Below are 22328 nucleotides of genomic sequence, written 5' to 3' on the forward strand. Positions count from 1 at the left end.
TTTACAATAACACTTGTATGAGGGACCTTCTATTAGCATTGCACATCATTTGAAAGCTACCGCATTCCCTTCCTGGACAAAGAGGCCAAGATGCACTACCTGTGGCCCCTGTCCAGGTGGGTGGACAGTGGGGTGTGGCATTGTTATCGCCATCGCTTCGTCCCAGAAGATAGCAATAAGTTTGGGAAAGAAGAATCCACATTAGCAGAAGCTGTGCAAGTGTAATTTCTATGCCCTCTCTACTTGTTTATTTTCTAGGTACATAATAAAGGCAAACAAGGCAATTATTATTAATACCAATTATGGCACAGAACCTCCATAATTAGGTACAAGGGCCACAATTAACAAATGAGTGACAATATATGTGCATTTTTCACATAAAAGCTAGTTATACAAAGCAAGCACTTAATATTGATTAATTTCTTCAACTTTATGTTTTGGCGCAAATTTTGTCACAAAAAAATGGCTTAATCTTGCCTTCATTCTAAAACAAACTGAGGCACTACAATGACATTACACCAGCTAACCTTGTTATAAATTTGTAAAGTGCACTGAACAATAAGCAACGTTACTTTAATAAAAAAAAATGACTGGATTAACTATGCTTCTCACAAAAGTTAAAGGCAGACAGCAGTCACCAATGAGCACTGAAAATTACAGCCACTAATTATTAAAGGCAAACAAGTAATGACCAATACCTGTGATTTGAAGTTAAACTATATAACGAAACTTTCATGAAAATAATGCTGCTCTTGAAAGATGTTAGGAATAAACAAAAAGATAAATAAGATGAATATGAAACATTTGAAAAAAAAAAAACAGTACATCCACAGGACTTTTCATTAAAGAGTGAACATGCAATGAAAGCCATACAAATAGCCCTTAACGTTAAAGAACCCCAGGTGGTTGAAATTTCCGGAGCCCTTCACTACGGCGTCTCTCATAGCCCGAGCCGCTTTGGGATGTTGAACGCCCATAAGCCATAAGCCAAATAGCCCTAAGGTCCTTGGCATGCGCCGTGTCACAGGTAGCAGAGTTAAAAAAGTGATGCACAGATTACCTCCACTTTGTCCGATTTGGCTGAGTATATTGTATTCAGGGGGACAGACTTGTTGCTTTGACCTATTCAATTAAAAGATAAATATGAGTAAAGAAAATGTCAAAACTCATCCATTTTTTTTTCCCCATGATAACGTGCATCACTGCATGCCTTCTAAGAACATCAGTTTTTTTTACAAGAGGCCACCAAGTACTCTGAAGATACAAAAATTGCTTTTACAAAATTCCCAAACCCTGCCCATGGACTACGTTGCCTGCAGAGCTTTGCAGGTGAATCTGCCAATCGCCATTAATGGCCTGGCAGCACTAGATGTGCAACCGTAGCTCCTCTGATAGCCCTGGAGCTAATTCAGGCCATTTCTTTCGCTTTGTGCATAGTCCACGTAATGCAAGCTGCGAACTTTTGTTTGCAGATATGGATAATACAGATCTCAACCAAAGCAAAGTCCCATGAGCCCATAATGGCCGTTGACCAAGTCCCTAAGCTTGTGTAAACTGAAGCACAGCAAGTACAGTTACAAGACTAGCATAGGAAATCTAGGGAGCTCCCAGGCAGTCAGAAATACCTCGCAAACATAAAGTCTTAGGCATAGTAGCAGCGCAAAAACCACACACAAAAGGAGAACGAGACACCGACAGACACGCACAGACGCTGCAGACACCGAGAGACACGCATAGACTCTCGGCGTCTCGTTCTTTTGTGTTTTTTTGCGCTGCTCTTATGCCTAAGATAAGTAAACAACTCGGCCAAGAGCTTGTTTTACTGAAACATCAAGTCACTGTTAAAGAATTGTAGGCAAATAATCTGTGTCCATGTCTGCACTCGTCTTAATATTAGCTAAAAGGCTGAAATAAAGAGCAGCTTATTAATGCAAAAAAAGTGTGGAAGCCTTGTGTAGTTGCTCTCACCTTATTAACTCACATGCTGCTCCACTTGGCCACAGGTCCATAATATGCAGTCAGACCTCATTATAACGAACAGGTAAAAAAATCTAAAATAGTTTGATATAGCTGAAATTCGTAATGTAAAATTTTGCCAAAAACTTGCGCAGGAGAAGCACTGATGGCAAATGGGAGGGAGGTTTTCCGAAGTTTTAACGTCATTTCAAAGCCACTCGCAGTGATTGCGGAGACCGCAAAAAATCAAGCAGAAAACACTAGCAACATTGGCTCTCTCACATTACAGCGGTCTTGCGTAAAAAATGGTCCACCAGGAGGCAAAAAATTTAGGGGGGCACTTTGTTGACCTAAAGTGCGGTGAGGCGAAAGCCTTTAGTGTGGTGTTGCTGCTTGTGTCACTGATGTATGGTTAAGATGTTAATTAAGTACACAATTGTTTGTGAATCTTAAGTGCTGGAGACACTGGAGGGCGTTTGGGAGGCATCGGTCTGATTCGACGCCTTTCCGCAAACACTCTCCAGCGTCCCAGACAAGGAGAACTACTTATGTGCTGGCAGGAAGTAGTGTAGTCATTAGCACGCTCGGCTGCGGAACGGAAGGATGGTGGTTCGAATCTAATCGAGCACAATGACTTTTTTTTTTTTTTTTAAGCTGAAGAACCTAACCGACGGACGGACGGTATGACGTCACTTCCGTTGTCATGACTTTCGGTTGGCGATGTGACATCCCTTCCGGTTGGCGATGTAAGGTTGGACAGGATCTCGGCCAGGAGTATGAGCTATTAAAGGCTTTTGCCTTAAAAGCTATCGCCATTTTCACCACCTCCGTGACAGGCGACGTGAGCACAGGACGGCTACTGAAAGGCTACAACCAACCTTGTAGCTGGTTCCGGGGCACTATCGACTGGTGAAAGAGGCGCAAAAGAATGCCAACCACCTTGTTACCATATGTTCACATCACAATATCTTCCGTGGCACTGTCGGCAAGTTCGAGATAAAATGCGAAACCTGGAGCAAACACTTGCTGTTTGCTCAACGCACAGTTTGGCGCTTGGCAGTTCGATATATCCGATTTATGGCAAAGCGCATTCAATATATAAAGCAAAAACTGCATGTGTTCGTTGAAAATATTTAGGAACAGTTCAATTTACCCAATAATTCGTAATATCCATGTCCATTATAACGAGGTCTGACTGTAGTTCATGTTTTAGGCATCGCCACCAAGCAGAAAATATCATCTGTAGAAAGTGTACAGCCACAGTACACTAATCAGAAACAGTGTTTGTGGCTCTTCAGCAGTCATTTTTTTTCATCTCATGGATGCCCAGGTCGCAAAGCATGCAGCTGCTGGCGTGCAGCTCTACTGGTGATTTGCCCACCCAGCTGCCTCTCCAAGGCTTTTCTATCACTTCTAAGCCTATTTCTATTGCAGGCTGTAAAACCCTGGTCATGAAATACAATTGCTGTTGACAAATGCAGTTGAATGCCAAATCCGTGCATGGACATCTGGTAAACATTTTTGAAATCTGGTGCCTTAACATTTTCCAAGCTACAGACCTTGCCTGTTACATCTGCTTTTGATGAAAAGCACACTGCAAACCAATTCAGGTGTAAATTAGGTCCAAAGACAGGGCCAATTTATGCAATGAATATTTGAAGTTCCGCTGTCATCGGTCAAACAAGCTTTCAACCACAGTTCACTGAAATGCTAAGATGTAAAAATGGAAGGAAGCATCAGCTCCACAAGTCATATTAGTGCTGTGAATGTATTATCATTCACATGCTGTCCGATTATTATCCTTCTGTGAATGTTCCTCGACACAGTTATTTTGTACAAAGGTATTAATAGGAGTTGAGCACAAAAAGCTAATATTGAAGTAAAGGCTTTTTGTTTTCTCCTATATTTTGTGTTCATTCAAAGAGGGCCATAATTACCCACCGTGATGTCTTCCCGGACTTAACATGGGGGCAGGTCGGCAATGCAGCACAATGGGCAGAAGAAGGCTTGGAGGCCCAGAGTTTATAGCAACACTACACCAATTGTATGTGGCCTAAAGGTTAGAGTAATTTATTTAAATGTGTCACTGCATGCAGCTAAATACGCTCATAAGATTTGTCTGAACGCTTCTTTCAATGAATGCACTTCCATGTATAGTTAAAGATCATAAAAGGTAAGCCTACTTGCCTCACCGAACATAGCCAATGTTAAACGCTAAGTGGCAATTTTGCTTCAGGAGGCACACCTGATAACTACCATGCTCAAACTTCAAAGAAAGCGTCACATACCAAATGTATCAAACACCACAAGCTTTCTTTTTCTTTTAAAGCATTCACAGAGGCTCATGAAATGTCCTTACACATGTCTCAAGAATCCAGTTTTGATGAAAGTCCATTACAATCAGCCTATGCAACATCATGTTAGCAAATAAGAAATAGCCCATAATGTGGAATTTTCAGTTGTCGAGACTAAAGTTCTAAGGCTGAATCACACAGAATGAAGGTTAGCTAGACACTTGTGCATAATGACACACACTGAATTCTGTGCTGCTTCTAGTACCCTACATGCAAAAGATTTTTCCTCCTTATAAGTTGCAGTATGGAGTATAACCTACTGCACCCACAGGCTCTCACATACAGAATTCCAGGGACAACCCTACAGCAATTGTTCCAAATGCATGTGACTGACGCAATTACAGAAAACAGAAGAAATAGTCCAAGCCACAAAAGTTCTTGTCCAATCTGCTTGTCACATCCCAAACTGAACACAGCTCTCATCATGGTTACTCCTCAGTAGATGCCTAGCCTGAAATCTGACAAAGGTTTCAAAACCGTCCCACTCACTTAGGCTTCAACCCTCTAGGTCACAGAGGTTACATGATGTAACTGGTGCCCGGCTGCACCTACTCAGCATATGGTGACCACAGCAAAAGAATCCAAATCTACTGCACACAAGAAATAAATGCCAGATCCAATTCGTGACAGAAAAAGAGAGATGAAACATTCAAAGGTCGGCCATACAGGTGTGGTACACCAGGTAACACCCTGCGAGAAGCAAGTGATGGTGGCCAACTCCAACCTAAGATGAATACAAGGTGCACTGTCCTTCTTGAGCACCAGCTCAAGCAGTGTTGGCAGAGCATCCACGTTGAGCCCCGTGTCCTTCACTTGGCGCAGTCTCTCCTCAAGCTCACGCTTTCTCCTTTCCCACTGCCCACCAGAGCCGAATGGCCAGCACAAGCAATGGCACCTCTAGGTCACTGGCACTGGTGGCTTCCCCGCCAGGCAGCCTCTTCGACAGGGCCAGCTCCGCATACTTTTGTGCCTCAGCTACATTGTCCACCGCATTGAGGCAAGCTGTAAGCACAGCTAGGGTGGTGAACGTGTCTGGGTCGCCATCTCCTGCAGGGCCCCAACAAGCAATCAATTAAGGTGGACCTATCACACATACTACGCATCCACACCCATCTCCATGTCACATGGAAATGGATGAAAAACATGGTTGCAGGGTCTCCTGCCAGGATTTGATGCCTCCCATTCCAAGGAGCAAATTTTACTATAAATAATGCCTGGACCCCAAAAATGAAATCCTCACACAACCAAAATATTGCTAACCGAAACACCAGTTTCCCTGCTTTTTAAGTAGAGCATTAAAAATTATGATACCACAGAGCTATGAAGCATTGCCGGGGTCCTTTAAAACAAGCCCCGTGTTCTGAACAGCAATATACTGTGCACAATATCAGAAACTTGTGCAGTGAAGCATCAAATGCAGAAAGAACTACAGCATTTGGGACAATAAAGTGGACTAAATAAACTTGACAACTGGCACAAAAAAAAAGCAAATAGTTTGGAGCCCAGGGGGTTTGCTTTCGAGCCACACTGTGTGGCTCGTAATGTATCCCCAGCATTGCAGATCACCTCACTGTAAGATTTCTGGTCCTGCCCCTTCTGATATATGGCTTTCATGAATGCCGGCGAAACCTCTCTGCATGACTCTAAAGCAAATCCCCAGGGCTCTTTACTCCTGACAAAGGCTGTACGTGAAATCCACCACTGCACTTAGGTTATGCAGCCAGGATAACACAAAGAGATAATTATAACCATCAGTTATCTAATTAACTAAAATAAATTAAAGAACATTTTATTGCCTGCAATAAGACAGCCCGTTTATATTAAAAACTAAGAGGCAATTGTATTCCTACTCAATTCTATTTGGTATAGAACTCTCCTAGCATGCGTGTGTTTCGAGATATTTGTGTCAAAATGTTCAGCTCGATTTGGGTAATTGCACATGCAAAGCTGTGATCAACACAGAACTCCTCCCAGCTTGATGCACCGTTTTGTCTACCAACAGCCTAGAGTAACCAGTGAAGCTGACAATAGTTTCCCTTTCACTTTCGATTATCAAAATGGAAGAGGTGCCCGATGCAACAGCTACGTCACACCTGGGAGGAGTTTAGCATTGACTGCCAGCATCCTGCGTGTGTAATTACACGAAATCTGCCGAAACTTTGGAGGTGAGTATCTCGGAACAGGCATGGAATTCTACCAAATGAAGTAGTCTAGAAATGCGACCACCTCTATGTTTCCAATATGAAAATTCGTGCTAGCTGCAGTTGCTGAAAAGATCATTAACATTTCTGTTAAGTAGGTGCTCTATGGTGGCAATTATCATATCACTTTGTTCTCCCTGGCCACATAACTTTTGTGCAGTGGTGGATTTCATGTACCGCTCAGTGCATAATTTTAAGAAATCTGTAAAACTTAATTTAGAACACCCTGTATAGCAGAGATTCACAGCCTGATGTGACCTTCCTGTCAGAAGTTGCACCCATGTTTAAGGTAAGCAATTTCAGTCAATAGGCACACTACAAGAGTAGAACACGTCAAGTACAAAGCAGAGAGAGGACAGGGCTTCCCGATTGCTGTTTGTTACACATTAGAAATTTGCCTTGGTGTGTGCGCTCTACTGCCTAACCTTCTCTTTGTGAGATGCCTGTACTGTATGACAGTGTCTGCAGAAATTGATAAAATAAGGCCAGCAAATGGAAAGCAGCATCAGGCATTTCCATCAGGCATAAGCACACAATTCTGAGCAGGGTGACATTAGTAAAACCAGCTAAAGAGGCAGGAGAGAAATGTATAAAGACAAGGCACCAGATGAACCAGTAGGCTACATACCTTTTGGCAGTTTTTGTGCCTTTTACCACTCGCTCAATAAAGCAAAAAGTTTAGCTACCTTTTTATTCTGCTGTTTATTATACAGAAGAGGAAAAAAAGCAAAAGGCCCATCAAATAGCTGGCAGTGCACCTAATCACACCATTTACCTCAATACTGAGCAGAAAACCATTACTGACACCCAAGAGTAATAGCAATCTTAAATAATAATTTAATATCTGCACTCCCACAGGCACTAATGCATCACAATAGCAGAACTAAATTCACAAATTACGCTGTCATTGCAAGTGTTCAACCACACACTCACACCAAAAATCGGTTCTGTCAAGCTCCCTTAACCTCACCTTTATAATTTTTTCAGAGATCTACTATCCATCGCATCTAACATTCAGTAGTACCTGAACTCTTCTCAAACTTATTACGAACCTGAGGTCAAGTTTTTGAAACTCATGATGTCTTTCCAAATGGGACTTGTACGCAAGCCTAATATATACACGATACTGAACTAGTTTTGAGCAGACAAGGAAAAAGGAAATGAGGGGCTCGTTATGGCATACATACGACAGAAGCCAACAGTCATCGAAACCAAGTAGTACAGGGGAGTGTTTCTAATCTTTTTTTAATTTGTGGTATTGTTCAATGCGAAATAATAGTGTAATTACATAATGGCTAAAAGACCACGCTTACTTTTACCAGTGCCGTTGACGGAATGAATGTGTTGCAGAGTTTCTTCCGTGATAAGAGCAATGCAAATGCGGGCTTAATTCGGCGAGCATTAGAAAGAGAGGTGTTCAGACCCTGGATTCTATAGTTTCCTTCTTCAAAATTAGGTGGTTTGGATCTTAACTTTTTCCTGGGTAATAAGTTTTTCCTGCATTTCTTTTAGCCATATCAACGCCGTTCTACTCTATCTCCAAAACATAACCGGAGTAGTTTCACAGGATAAAAACACTATACATCCTTTTGAAGAGTGATACACTGTCAAATGAGAGCTAACACTAGCAGCTGCAAGCTGCATGAATTAGCCAATGACATATTTCACAACAAAAAGTTTTGCAATAAACAGCCCACAATTGTAATGAAAAGCAGAATACTTTAAAAATAAATTAGATGAAATCAAAATATGGGTAAGAAATTCAAATGACAACACTGCACATCAATTGTGTGTAGGAGAGAAATCTCTGAAGTGCAATGCATAAACTCTCATAACTGCCAGTGACAAGCATGAATACATGACCACAGTTGCCTTCGGTATCACCTCATGGTATCCACTGGTGTTATCAGCGATATTACATGTGCGCACTACAGCTGGCATGCTTGGGCGCGAACACTTTGATCTTGTATGGCACGATGTCCCCAGCGTGTGATTGCACAGCTCGCAATATAATTCAGCCAGCATGCTGCCAAAATTCACTAAGCCAATGCAATGACACATTAAAACCATGCCTGAAAGCACACATATGCTCCCAGCATGACAGGCACAGGCTTTTACCACCTATTACCATATTTACACGACGAAAAAAATCGACTCGAATGTAAGTCGACCCCCCCCCCCCCCCCCCCCCCCCCAATCACATTTCAGAGAAAAAAAACCTGGAGGTCGTTTAAACTTGCCTTTAATAACAGCACGCGATAGCATTATCCTGCAGCCACCACTTATCGCCGGCCACTATTGCCTGCCGTGCGCGGGCGTGCCCACGGGTGCATTCCAGAACAAAAATGTATTATTCACTGGACTACTCGTCCACACTTGCACCATTGTCCTCACTAGTGCTGCTGTTGTGATCGCTGTTGTGGTCCCACAGCACGTCGTTCTAACGTCGCTGTGCAGCGAAATCCCACTTCACAAACAGCCACATCACGACATCGTGTGGAACAGCTGAAAATTTTGCCTCGCTGCAGCTGTCACACCTGTATCGACCGTTGCCAATGTCAAACTTGTGGCCCGATGCGCAGTTGTTCGTTTCTTCGCATAAAGAATGACAGCCATCGTGAATTTTGCCGTGAACGAGCGCCGGTCGCTTACCGGACCCGGAGCACAAATGACTGACGAAGCACTACATTAAATCTTGTGGAACGCGGCCGACAGTAGTCAACTGCATCAGAGCCAAACAGAAACTTATGCGTGAGCGGCATCAGCTCTTCACCTGCACCTTGTTGCTTGCTTCTCTCTTGTCACCCTTCCCACGGGCATCGTTTCTTGTTAAAACTTTGGAACTTTTATAGCTTTTAAGATTTTATCGCTTTTATCCCGCCCTTTACACCGCCCCCGACGTTGACTCAGCTGACAGCTTGCCGTGAGACTATTTATGTGTGTGCACCTTTCGAATAAACATCAGTTGTAAATTAGCGCCCTGTGTCGTACGTTCCTCTCTTCGTCCTGTGTTCGCGCTGTTCCCTTTTCAGCAATGTTATTACCAACTACCCCGCAACCACACCCTTATGCTCTTCCGTCGGCTACAGACACTCCCCGGCGCCGCTGCATTCCAAGTGGCGGTGCCGCCGCGATTGGAACAGCGGCCCTTCCATCAACTATCGATGCTGCCTTGAGCGCAGAGTGCGCAGCTGAAAGTGCAGAAAGAGAATGCAATTGTCGGACTGCCGCCGCTTGTCAGCAGCCCGCCAATCTGCAGCCACGTGTGGGGGAGGGGGGCAGGGGGGTGGCCGGTTTGCTGCTTCTCAACAGCTGCCATTGATCGCCGCCGCACGGGGAGGGGACGCCGGTTCTGCGTGTTGACATAGCAGCTGCCCAAGGCAGCACCAAGAGCGATGCAATGGAGCCTTGCAGCAGAAATGCAACCATGCGGTAGCATGCCTGATATCTCATTGTCTCGCCTTCATTTATGGTGTCATGCTTGGATTGCTAAGTCGACCCCCCCACTTCGGATTTTCAAATTTTCAAAAGTGAGCCGACTTACAATCGTGTAAATATGGTATTACTGCAAAGCCAAGCCTTTGAGACCAAAATGGCTGCAAGCAGTGAATGTTCAAGTTTCAGCCGTTAGCACATAACTCATAATCATTCACCTCGAGCATCTTCATTCCAAACAAGATAGAAGCATGCATCGCTAAAGTGGACTCACACAAATTTACCAATGTATTCGTGGTATTGTGACAATTTAACAGGCCGTCCATGAGCTCACAGCATCCGCATAACAGATGAGGACAATAGGTGATTGAAAAAACAAACAGTTGACAGCAGGACTGCAAGAAATATCACGAATAAGTAGTCAAACCTCATTATAACGAAATGGTTTATAACAAAATAATTGATACAGCAAAGGAATGAAAATTCCTTTTGGAAGCTTGGTTAACATGGGCTATAACGAAGTAATCACCAGGCCCCTTCAACTTCGTTATAACATGGTTGAACTGTACATGACTTGTTCTGACATGCACAAGAATCGTGTTTAATTTCTTACGCCAATTCCCATGTAAAACCTGCACCAAAAAACAGAAAGGAGAACACAAGGCATGCCAGACGCCATGCCAGATGCCATGTCTGTCCACTGCTAGGACCTCAACCATATCAACCAGAGATGCAAATGTTTGCCATTAATACTTGTTATTGCACCATATGGAGTGCAGTTTACACACCAGATCAGAGATTTCGTCCCGTTACATTCCACGCTAAGCAGCAAAGCCTGGCTGCCACCGTGAACGTCTTTAATCTCACTGAAAACCCCCATGGCTACCATATGATAGTGCTGATGGTGTCAAAGGCCACATGTCCACGTCATTACTAGTACCTGGTGTATCTGCACATGCCTATATTATTTATTAAAAATCTGTCAAGCCAGCAGGTACTCAAAGGCACTACATGATGATGATTTAATGATGATGGATTTTTATGGCGCAAGGGCATCTATGGCCAAAGAGCGCCATGGCACAAGGTATTTTCAAATTCTCAAGGTGGGGTCGAAGACACCATTTTCCAAGCATTTCACCCTAAATTAGCCGAGCACCAGACCAGGGGAAAGCTTGTACCCATTGTATCACCGGTGGGTACCCGGCGGCACTGGGGATCGAACACCGCACCTCCCGCGTGCGAGGCGGATGCTCAACCACTTGGCCACCGCTGCAGTATCAAAGGCACTACATTTCCAGGCAAAAATCATATTTATACTAAGCATAACTTATACATATTCTATGGTAGTCGTATCAGAACATACAAATCATCTTGCATGTGAATGAAAAAATAGACTGCAAGCAAGGTGTTGAACTGAAAGAAAAATTCCATTCAACTTGGCTTCAAGTTACACAGCAGTTATTTTTCTGTTGTTTATATAGAGGTAAAAAAAAATGCAGCATTTCACAAGCCAGCTCACAACATCAAAGCGTTTTGTGAACTGGCTTGATGCAGTGGTTATTTCATTTTCTACACAATATAGAACTCACTAAAGACTATGCAACACAACTAACTCCTTTGCACTCGTGTTAGTGTAATGTAGTCATTCTATATTGAAAGTCTGAGCATCATTTTTGTCAAGGCAAACTTGACCAATACAAGAACAGCATGATCTACTCACCAAGAACCTTCTCCTGAACAGAGTAAGCATTTTCGAGGAGAACAGAGGCATCCTCAAACTGGCCAGCAGCCATCAGTCGATGAGCACGGCACACTTCACGGCGCCATGTGAATTCTGCAAACTCCGGAGATCGGCGCAACTCTGGCGAGGCATGAACACGGGACAGCAGGCGGCGAAAGGCCAGACTGCGTTCTGTTATCACTTCAGTGGTAAAGTTGCCCAGTAGTGCCTTACGAGGAAATGGGAAGTCTCGCAAGGCCACACATGATGGGTGGCGACGACGCAGGCCTGCGAACAGGGCTGAGAAGTCAGAGTAGCGACGTTCCAAGACCCCTGGAAGACGCTCCAGCCCAGGGCTCTTCTTCACCAACACTGTGTAGCACTGGCAGGAATGATAAAAGGGAACAACTCCTCAGGTGTCTAGCACTCATTAAAACTCAAGAAAGCCCCTACAGCCAGGGGCTACCATCAACACACTACATTACATGTGCCATTGGCAACAAGGAATATGTGCACATTTAGCTTTCATAGGTCTATCTCAAATGAAAAATGAAACTTGGCAAACAACAGTGCCTGTCCTCATGGCTGACACAACAGAGAATCTGCTGCATATGAATATTGCAATCATTCAGAAAGGTTTTGAAAAGTTACCTAAATCATACTAGTACCTACAAATAAAGACATCCTAACTAGAGGGGTCACAATGACAAATAAGGGATATTTTGTTCACAAGTTACACACAATCACTGAGGTTGGGGATGTACAGACTCCTTTTAGCTGATGGAACTGTCAGTTTCTTCCAGAAGCAACACATAGCTTAGAACAGAGGCCTCTAACTCATCTCGCCACACAGGCCACATTGCTGAACTGTTGTCTCCCATGGGCAGGTAGCCGGGAGAGGAAAGGAGAGGAGAGGAGAGAGGACATCTGAAGGAAAGAAGGAGAGGACAGGACACCCCTCATGTCGCCTACAGGCACCTCCCAATTCTTCTGTCATTTCAAACATAGTGAAAGTCAAATGGAGACTCCCAGACAGGAACAGTGCAAAGGCAGGAGATTATTAGCCCTCAATTTTGACACAAAGTTTGCCAAGCTGTAAATTTACAAATGGTGAGAGCAAATAAATGACTGGCATCAAACAGTCAGCGGAGATAAAGAGATGTGATCAAATCAGTCAATGCTTTTCATGCAACTATCAATGCACATACATGCATGATCCACCAGTGACCAGTTAAGAGGCAGGGGAGTCAATAATTGAAGGGAACATCACATTTGCTATAACGTACCAAAAAATTCAGCAACTCTACATGGTCACAGCTGGGTTAGAAATACTATATCACAGATACACTGGAAATGTTTGAAAACAAAACACTGTAATTTCTGGTGTATAAGTGGTGGTCTTTTCCCGACTTTTTCTTTGGTGCATCTTACACAACGATGAGACTTATATACAGCAAAAAAAAAAAAAAAATGTGCCACCGCACGCTGCCTTTTGCCGTGTCCAGTAGATATTTCTAAAAAGAATCGATGCGTAAAAGAAGAAAAAAATCATAATTTTTAACATGTTATTTAATGGGTAGGTAGAACCACATACTCTCACCACAACTGGATTAGAAGTGGAGCTGGCATGAATCGCGCGCTGCTGCCACATCCAGTCCATCTAGTCCAGCTATGTTCGCGAGAGTTTCGATTTTGGCGCCACAATCATTTGGCTTTGCATGCTGCGTGCGTTATTCTTCCTCAACAGTCAACATGACGCTGCCTGCAAGACAAAGGAGCTACAATGCAAAATTTAAATTACTTGCCGTTGAATATGTGCGCTGGAGAATGGGAACCGGGAAGTAGGGAGGCAGTTCGACATGCGCGAAAAATTTATCCGGGACTGGTGCAAAACAGCAAAAGTGCTCCAGTTACACCAGTTTATGAGGCAAACAAAAAAGGCAAATCACGGGAAGAAGGCACATCGGCCCGAGCTCAAGAATTGTCGGCTCACGGCAGCTGCAAGAAGCGTGCATTTTTTTTCGCACACTCTGCCGAAGATATCCAGGCGCATTTAGCAACTTATGTGTAATTATTTTCAGAAAAACTGCCGTCTGCACGGGGGTCCAACCTAAACACAGAGGTGCACCTTATAAACCAGAAAATACTCAAGACGATCAGCAAAGCACATCATGCTGAAGCAGCAGTGGAGCATTAGAGAGTTTTAGCATAGCATATGCCGTCACAAATACCGCTTACTGTGCATATGCAGGTGCCAGCCGCCACTGCACATGCACAGATGGCACCAGGTACCGACACCTGGCCCGTAGGCGCCATATGCGCATGCGCATTGGTGGGACGCGATACGCAGTAGTAGTGACAGTACACACTATGCTAAATGCCTCACAAGAAACGGCACCACTGAATTTGAAGGATGTAAAGGCCCTCATCATTTCGCTCAGTTAAAAGTTCCAACACCCTCAATGTTAATGAACCCATTCATGTGTGCTACGGGAGCACGGAAAGCTTGACGTTGCTGCTGCTAACAAAGTACACTGAAGGGCCAGTTGGTCAGACATACAATCTGAACGAAGACCAAAGCACTGAGACAACACAAAGAAAAAGTGAGGACACAACGGGCGCTAGTGCTCGCAGAAAGGTGATCACACTGCGTTCCTCGGTTATCGCAATCTGACACACTTTTTGACAACATCAAACTGACGAGCTGTCACACTATATTTTGACGATTCCGCACGTCAGAAAATGACTCATTTAATGCTGCTGAGAGCAGTCACCAACTTTCGGGAGGCATGACTCAACGAGCGGTTGAGCAACAGGGAGAATTAATTTTTACTAAGAGGCCTATAAAGATAATGGTCGGCACAGTGACGATGCAGCGGGACTCAGTGTTTATCTTCATATCAGTCTTATCAGTCTTACATTTCCTTAGGGTGTGTGAAGATGGCCTCACCTCACTACAAAGTTGAACTACAGGAAGGTCATTTTTTGAGGTAGAGTTAAAACTCGATCTAATGAAACCCGATTTTACGAAGTCTCCAATCTAATGAACAAATTTTTGTTCCCCGGAAAGTACCCATAGGGCTCAATGTTCTCAATAACCTGGAATAATTAAACAAAGACTTAGTCACTAAGCTCGATTTAACAATATTTTTCCCGGAAGAAATGAGTAAAAATAGAGGCAATTTCTCACTTATTTTGCCCGTGATGTCTCACAGATTGTTGGCAGCGTGCCAGCAGTAACATCAAGGCGCCCAAGTCACGGCCTAGGTTTCATTTTGACGGGGCTACAAGCTGCGCCACAGCACGGAACAATGAGCTTAGTAGTCGGCAGCGCTTCCCATGGTGGGCTCGAATCCATTTTAGCAGATGGAGCTTTTATTCACAAGCAATTCGGGCCACCTCCACGAACTTTTAAGAGCGTCAGCTCTTACTCATCACGTTTCGAGATTTCTTGGGGTCTGCTACTACCCTTGATCACAGCGCCATCTGTGGCAGCAACTACTCATCACGTTTCAAGATTTCGTGAGGTCTCCTGCCACCCTGAGATCAAAGCGCCATCTGTGACTGCAACTAGAAAACGGCGCATCTCGCATTGAGACTTGTAGCACCATCTACAATAGTATCGTAGAAACAACCACTGCCGCGTGCCAATGATGACACCATGGTCCAATATGGTGGATAGAGGTGGAACTATGAGAGTATGATGTCAGGGGATGAAATGGCGACATAGTTTCGGTTTCTCGAATCGAAGATGGGGGCCATTAGAATTGGTTGCGCCCTCTCATCCCTCCACCACCCCCCCCCCCCCCCCCCGTCACCAAAAAAATCCTAAAACGGGTAGGAAAACTGTACCATTACGGGACTGCTATTCATGTATACATTCGTTCCCCTATATATATATACTCCGACAACAACGGGCACCCATCCGGGGACAGTTGTATACCGAATTTGGTAGGCAAATAAAACCCTATGGATTGTGGTATAGAAATAAAACCACAATTAAGTAATAGGTAAACATTGTATACATGCAATTACTAATTGAAACGTTAACATACCGCACCGCAAGCCGAATTCTAGGCCCACCTTGATCCCCCAAACGAAGCAAATTCCGTTTGGGACGTATCTTGAGGGATGCAACTCGACAATGGGTAGACGTGCATCGTAATTTCTCTGATAGATGGCGCTAGGCGGCAATTGCTAGGCGGCGTGCGTGCACGCGTAGCCAAGCAATGTGGCAATCCCCCCCATTTCAAACGGTATTACATTCCATTTCTCGAGACGAGCAGCGTGTTCTTTGCTTTCTTCATCTAGTAAAATAAACAGCTAACGATCGTTACTTCAACGTCTTCCAGGCGGTGGCGGCCTTTTTTATATGCACAGACACGGGTATCAGCAAACACGATGCCGTGGTAGATTTTGGGTGCCGCTACAGTACGATTTTAGATTACAAAGGGCAGAAAAATGCCTTCCTCAAATTTAAGAATTTCCCGATTTAATGAAATAATTTGTGGCTGTTATTCACTTCGTTAAATCGAGTTCTAAGTGTACATTTGTTCATAAACTTCAACCTAACTTACAGCACACTGCGGCCTTGTTCTATACGTTACAGTCACATATTTTTCCCATTGTTTCGCACCCACAAAAGTGACCATTGTGTTACATTCGTGTGCTTTTTGTTCAGCTGTTTTACACCCTCAATGCCAACCCTCACATTACAATTGTGGATGCCTTATGTTTGGATAAATACGGTAGGGGTAAATATGGTAGAGTGCGCACTACCCTCGTGTAGACTGTTTGAGAGGCACACTGCACAGCAACCAAGCGATGACTGGTCATGGCTGCTAGGTTCTAAAAAATGTTTGCTATGAAGCACAGTCACATGGGCCAACAACACAGATGAGTCTGAGCTTCTCATCTCAAACTCACCAGTCACTGTCGTATTTCGCTTTCTATTGTTTCGCAGCACAGGGCTTGAGCGCTCTGCACGAGAGTAATGTGCACTGTACTACGACGTTATTTGTTTTCGCATGTTCTCAGGCCTTTAAAACAGCAATGGAACAACCATGACACCAAAACTAGACCCAAGCTACGCAATCACACAATATACCCACCCAGTATGCGATCTTTCTGGCTGCACACTAGGTGAGGCGCTGGAACTCATTACTACAATGTTCTACAAAGAGCACTGAAAAACACAAAAATAAAAGACAAACTATATTTAACAAATGCAAAGAAAAATATACACTTACCACAAACTTCTTGCGTCCTTCAACAACTGTTTTGGCTGACACTATTTCAAAGACAACCTGCTGTGGCCCAACCCTGGAAGGAGGATCACCTGCTGAAGCCATCAAGGTATTTGTCTGTGAAGTCTTTGACCACGACCCTAAAAACCAAGAGACAACATTTTAAATAAAATTTTTGGTTCAAAATATTTGGAAAAAAATGCTTTTACACAGTCCACAGCATGGAAAATTAACAAAACACCACCATTATATGTCAAATTAGGGTTTGGTTTATTGTTCATGGGGCTTTTTAACGTCCAAAAGCGACTTAGGCTATGAGGGGCGCCATAGTGAAAGGGTGCGGAAATTTCCATCACCTGGGGTTCTTTAACATGCACTAACATCGTACAGTACACGAGCCTCTAGAACTTCGCCTCCATCGAAATTTGACCACCGCGACGGGAACGAACCCGCGTCTTTTAGGTCAGCAGCCAAGCGCCATAACCACTGTGCCACCACGACGGCATATGTCAAATTAGGCATTGCTTAATTAAATCAGCGTGTGCATGAGATACATTTAATAGAAACAATGCACAAAAAAAAAATTCCATGCAAGTAACATGAACGGGTAGCATGGTACAAAACAACGCAAAATAAAGATTCCATGTGGGTAACTGAATGGGCACTAGATGATGAACAGTACACCTTAAAGGGGCCCTGTAGTACAAACTAAGAATACTCTAGTGTTTTGCTTGTTGGCTGTGCAGTGGAATATAGTAATGCCATTAGCACTAGTCTAACACTGATATGGAGGTATTTAATTATCTAATTAGCTCAAGAGCTCAAGATGCCATCAATGATAGTGCTATCATTCAGCAGCAGTTTTCAACAGCACATACGATGCACCTTATGTCAAACATTGGGCGACCATGATTGGGTCAATGCTTAGTGTACTTAGAATTTTCAGTGGCTGTATGCTAAATTATCTCACTATCATTTAGACTCGGTCAGCAGAATAAGCACATGTGACAGAAAAAAAGGCACCGTGAAAAGTAATCAGGAAATGCCTGTACAAGTGTTGTCTATTCTACTACTCAAGAGGTTTGATTCGACATGCTTATACATAAAGAGTGTTTTGCCAAAGATGCTCTGCAATTTTTAAAAATGGGCTTTTTTGAATTCGAAAAACGCTTTTTTCAGCATAGCACTGTCAGAGGTGTAGTGCATCAGGATACAGCTCTGACGCACTAACCAGTAGGCTGGTTAACTAATACTGAATAGTTAACTTTTTAACTATTACTGCTAGTCTTCTTATTTCTTGAGAGGCATGTAACCCACCACAAGTAATATCTATATCGGTTTTTAGAATTTCAAAAATGCAATTACCCTCAGCGCTGTAGCTTATCAAATTTTGCCTACATCGCGGTAAAATGCATAACTTTCGACAAGCTTGAAAACAAAGCAACCCCTCCAGTGCACTAAGTCGTCGAAATAGCCAAAATTTGTTCAGCCACAGCACCGAGGGTAGCTGCATTTTTGAAATTGTAAAAACTGATATACAACCTTTGTCCGTAAACTTTTGAGACTGATTTATTTTCTTCTCCAGAAATGAATCCCCAAAACAAATGTTGGTGCGTATGTGTAGCGTCATCTTTTCGGACTAACCTGAGCTATTTATGTTAATTGCTGTGGCAGCCGCTAGATAGCCCTGCATGTATAAAAATACGTTGTCACTAGTCGTCTGCGCGTTCTACTGTGAGTAAATGTGGAGAGACGGGTGTCCACCACGAACAGCGTGTAAACATAAAATTCTGTGTGAAGCTTGGCAAGACAGCCACACAGACGTATGAGCTCCTTCATGACGCTTACGGCAATGAGACATTATGGCGGGTGTGAGGTTTCGAGTGGCGCAAGCAGTTCGTTTCGGGGAGAACGTCGGTGGAAGACGACACAAGGCAGGGGCGCCCTTCAACCTCATGGAATTTTTGAAAACAATGAGGCTCAGATCAGGGAAATCGTACAACAAGACCGCAACCATTACAGTCCGCATGCTATCAGACGCTCTCGACATTAGTAACACAACATGCCACCAAATTTTGCGTAAGAACTTGGGGAAATGAAAGCTGAATGCCAGACTGTGCCGCACTCCCTCACACAGGTCCAGAAGGACACGCGGGCATCAGTAAGCACTGATTTCCTCCGAGGCAGAGAAGGATGCTGCATTCGTAAACAGCATCATTGCTGAAGACGAAACATGGTATTTTCAATACAATCCTCAAACAAAGCGGCAGAGCGCCGAATGGCAGTCCACAAACTCTCCGGCGTCGAGAAAGGTGCGGCGACAGAAGACCAAAACAAAGACAATGCTGATAGTTTTTTTCGATGTCAGAGGTGTCATGCACCACGAGTTCGTCCCACAAGGGCAGACGGTGAATCAGGAGTTTTGTATACGCGTGCTCCAACACATGCGTGATGCACTGCGACGCCGTCGCCCTGACTTATGGGCATGTGGACAATGGAGCCTTCTCCATGATAATGCAAGGCCGTACACTGCTCTCAGCGTGACAAAATTTCTCGCCAAGCACAGCATTACTGTACTTCCCCATCTGCCATACCAGCCTGACCTCTCCCCATGCGATTTTTTCCTGTTTCCTCGTGTGAAGAGAGCCTTCTTCACACAAAGTCTACATTCAAGACAGCTGGGTAAAGGAGATATGTTTACAACTATCAAGTGCACAATGCATGCACCTAAAAAAAAAACTACACAAGCTGTTCACAGATAATGACCTAATTCTAATTAGTGATGTGGACTTTATTTTCTTTATTCAACCAACATAAGCAACATAAGCTAGCAGTCAAGCAGCAATGTCCAACTTTCAAAACGACGAAGTAGTAGTAGTAGGCATTTCCACAACCACCTGAAAACCATAAATTTTTGTCCCTGATGGATGGTTCACTTGGGCTGGTTCATAGAAAAACAGAGGTGGTTTTGTTATGCTATCAATTCACGTCTGTCTGAAAAGAACTTGCAAACAATGACGGTGGCACCGAATTTCGAGAAAGCGTAGTGAACATATGATTATGATGATATCATAAAATCCGCAATTAATGCTGCAGCTGTCATAATCACAATCTCCGAAAAGGCACCCCTACCCACATTCAGTCTCCAAGGGCGTATTTAGCAAGTCTTCAGAAACATGACGATGAGGCATATGGGCAGTAAAACTAAATGCTAACAAAACAGCAGCAGCCTTCAGGCCTTTCTTTTATTATTATTCGACGGCCGTTCATCTGTCTCAAAAACTTAAGGGGCCAGGGTAAGCAAAAGATCGAAAAAATTTCTATTTTTACTTTTGATTAATTTTTAGTAGAGCATTCTATTCTCAATCTTTTCCAGTATCGCACTTGTTCGTGCATTGTATATTTCTCTTTAAACAATAGCTTTTAAACTGAGGAAGTGAGTGGCCAGGCCACATTTTTTGTAGAGGCAATGTCTTATCAGCCATTTGAAACAATTCCATGATGGGAACTGGTTGTTTCTCAGTTCAGTTGGAGTAAAAACATATTTAGGAATCATCTTGGAGCTGTAGCATTTTAGTCCTTCATTCACATCATCTGGGGGGAAAAGCCACTTTAGTACCAGAGGCACTAAAGATGTGCACAGCAGATATGCTCTCACAATATTCGACGGCGGTAAAATAGCAAGAGTAAAGGTACTGGAGCCCTTCTGGCTAACCTGAAGCAGTAACACTCTCCACCAGCTGAGAAGTTGACTGGTGACAAGTTTCCTCTGCTGGCTGAGCAGCACAGCAAGTAAAAAAAAAAATAAGTCGAGGAAACTAAATGACTGGTAGAAAAAGACTAAGATAAGTTGAATGATGACTATGGAAGTTGTGCCTATACAATAAATTGGTCAGCAAAAGTTGGCAAAGCGAAAAACTAGGTAATAAAGTTACTTTTTACTTTAAACTCATTATCTCAAAACAAGTTTTTTTGTTACGACGGAACCAGAATCTTCAACACAATACGAGGCACGGCCAATTCTTTGTCTGTGCTTTATATGAGCATGTGGGGATATACTGAACCAAAATTAGACAAGTGGGCACTTTATATATAGGCAGAAATAACGCCAAAAGCGTACTTAAATCTGTCCTCGAGAAAAAATCAAAAATTAGTGTTTTAATTGTGTTAGATAGTTATGGTTCAGTCAAAAGAGCATAAAGCAACCATAAAAATTATATAAACAGGTAAAAGTGCACCAAAACATGCCCTAAAATACATGGGAAAAATAGGGCTTACCCTGTCCCCTTAAGCTGCTCGTGAAAACATCCCGAAAAATGAAAGCAAAGAGACAGCTCACAAATTTTGCCTTCCTCGTCGAGGCAGCGTCGCGTGAGGTCGAATGACAAGAACCGAGGTCATCAAACAGCCGCGGACACCTAGATTAGTTTAGAGATTCCAAACTACTTTTTCTTGAAACGTTATCTAGTAAGCAAATTAGGCTAAGCGCTAAAAACTGGGCAGATCCTATGCAACAAAACTCGGAATTTGTAGCTATACCGAGAGATTTAGAAGTCAAAATACAGCGCTGAAATTTTGGCACGATCGACCCTTTCAGCTCGCAGTGGTTTTCGCAAGATACCCGGCCTGCTATCGACAACGGTCTCCACATCTCATACTCACTGTTGAACAAAACGTAATGGGCATCTAAGAATGCGAAGTAAGGTAAGAGCAAGAATGTGAGCCACTCACGAATTGTTCTCGAAGTTGACGACACGAAACACTCCCCCGCGTCATCGGCAGCCTCGGAAAAGCAAAGGGTACCCACGACTTGGGAACAACGCAGTTCGTCCAGGTCGTCAGAAAGAGACGAATTCAGTTCCTCGGAGGTCATAACTACTAAGCACGTATGCGCGTGATAACACGTCGTTTCGGAACCATCACGTACTTACTACAACATTTCTGCTGTTAATACTACAAAGCAGTCAGTACCTGCCACAGCCAGCTCTGCGTAGCGCAGCTGCAAGAGCACACGCCTCAGTTAACCCAGCGATGAATGCGCTGAATACTTAACGAAAACAGCTGTAACTTGGGAGGCGAGCCCAGTGCCGTCGTCTCGCTCTTTAAGACATTACTTTTTTTTTCTTTTTGCCAACATCGCAGCGAATTATGCTGACAGCCATCTTCTTAACCAATTTTGATCAATCGAGCGCTTTGGCGCTGTCACACAGCGGATGATAGGGCGCTGTCGTCGTCTTCAGCCAAACGGCTAATTCCATTAGGCTATATTTTTTCTTTCAAATGCCAATGGCTCTAAAAAGTGTCATTGCACAGAATTATTACATGAAGTCGTCGACTCGACAAAAATTTGTTTTCAGAGCAACACAACAACGAAACCGAGAAAGCAAAGCAGTTAGGAGGGGGCGGGGGCTGCATG

At 43.6% G+C, this 22328-nt stretch overlaps 1 protein-coding gene across 1 annotated transcript; it reads right to left on the minus strand.

Annotated features, from left to right (window-relative positions):
- Positions 1 to 4722: 4722 nt before the first annotated feature.
- Positions 4723 to 22150, minus strand: Snx21 (Sorting nexin 21). The gene is given in 5 exon segments (XM_077647902.1): positions 4723 to 5153; positions 5155 to 5357; positions 11667 to 12048; positions 16916 to 17052; positions 21644 to 22150. Coding segments are annotated over 5 exon segments (1155 nt in total). The 5' UTR covers positions 21786 to 22150; the 3' UTR covers positions 4723 to 4862.
- Positions 22151 to 22328: the final 178 nt, after the last annotated feature.

Source organism: Amblyomma americanum, chromosome 1 (genome assembly GCF_052857255.1).
Source record: "Amblyomma americanum isolate KBUSLIRL-KWMA chromosome 1, ASM5285725v1, whole genome shotgun sequence".
NCBI lineage: Eukaryota > Metazoa > Arthropoda > Arachnida > Ixodida > Ixodidae > Amblyomma > Amblyomma americanum.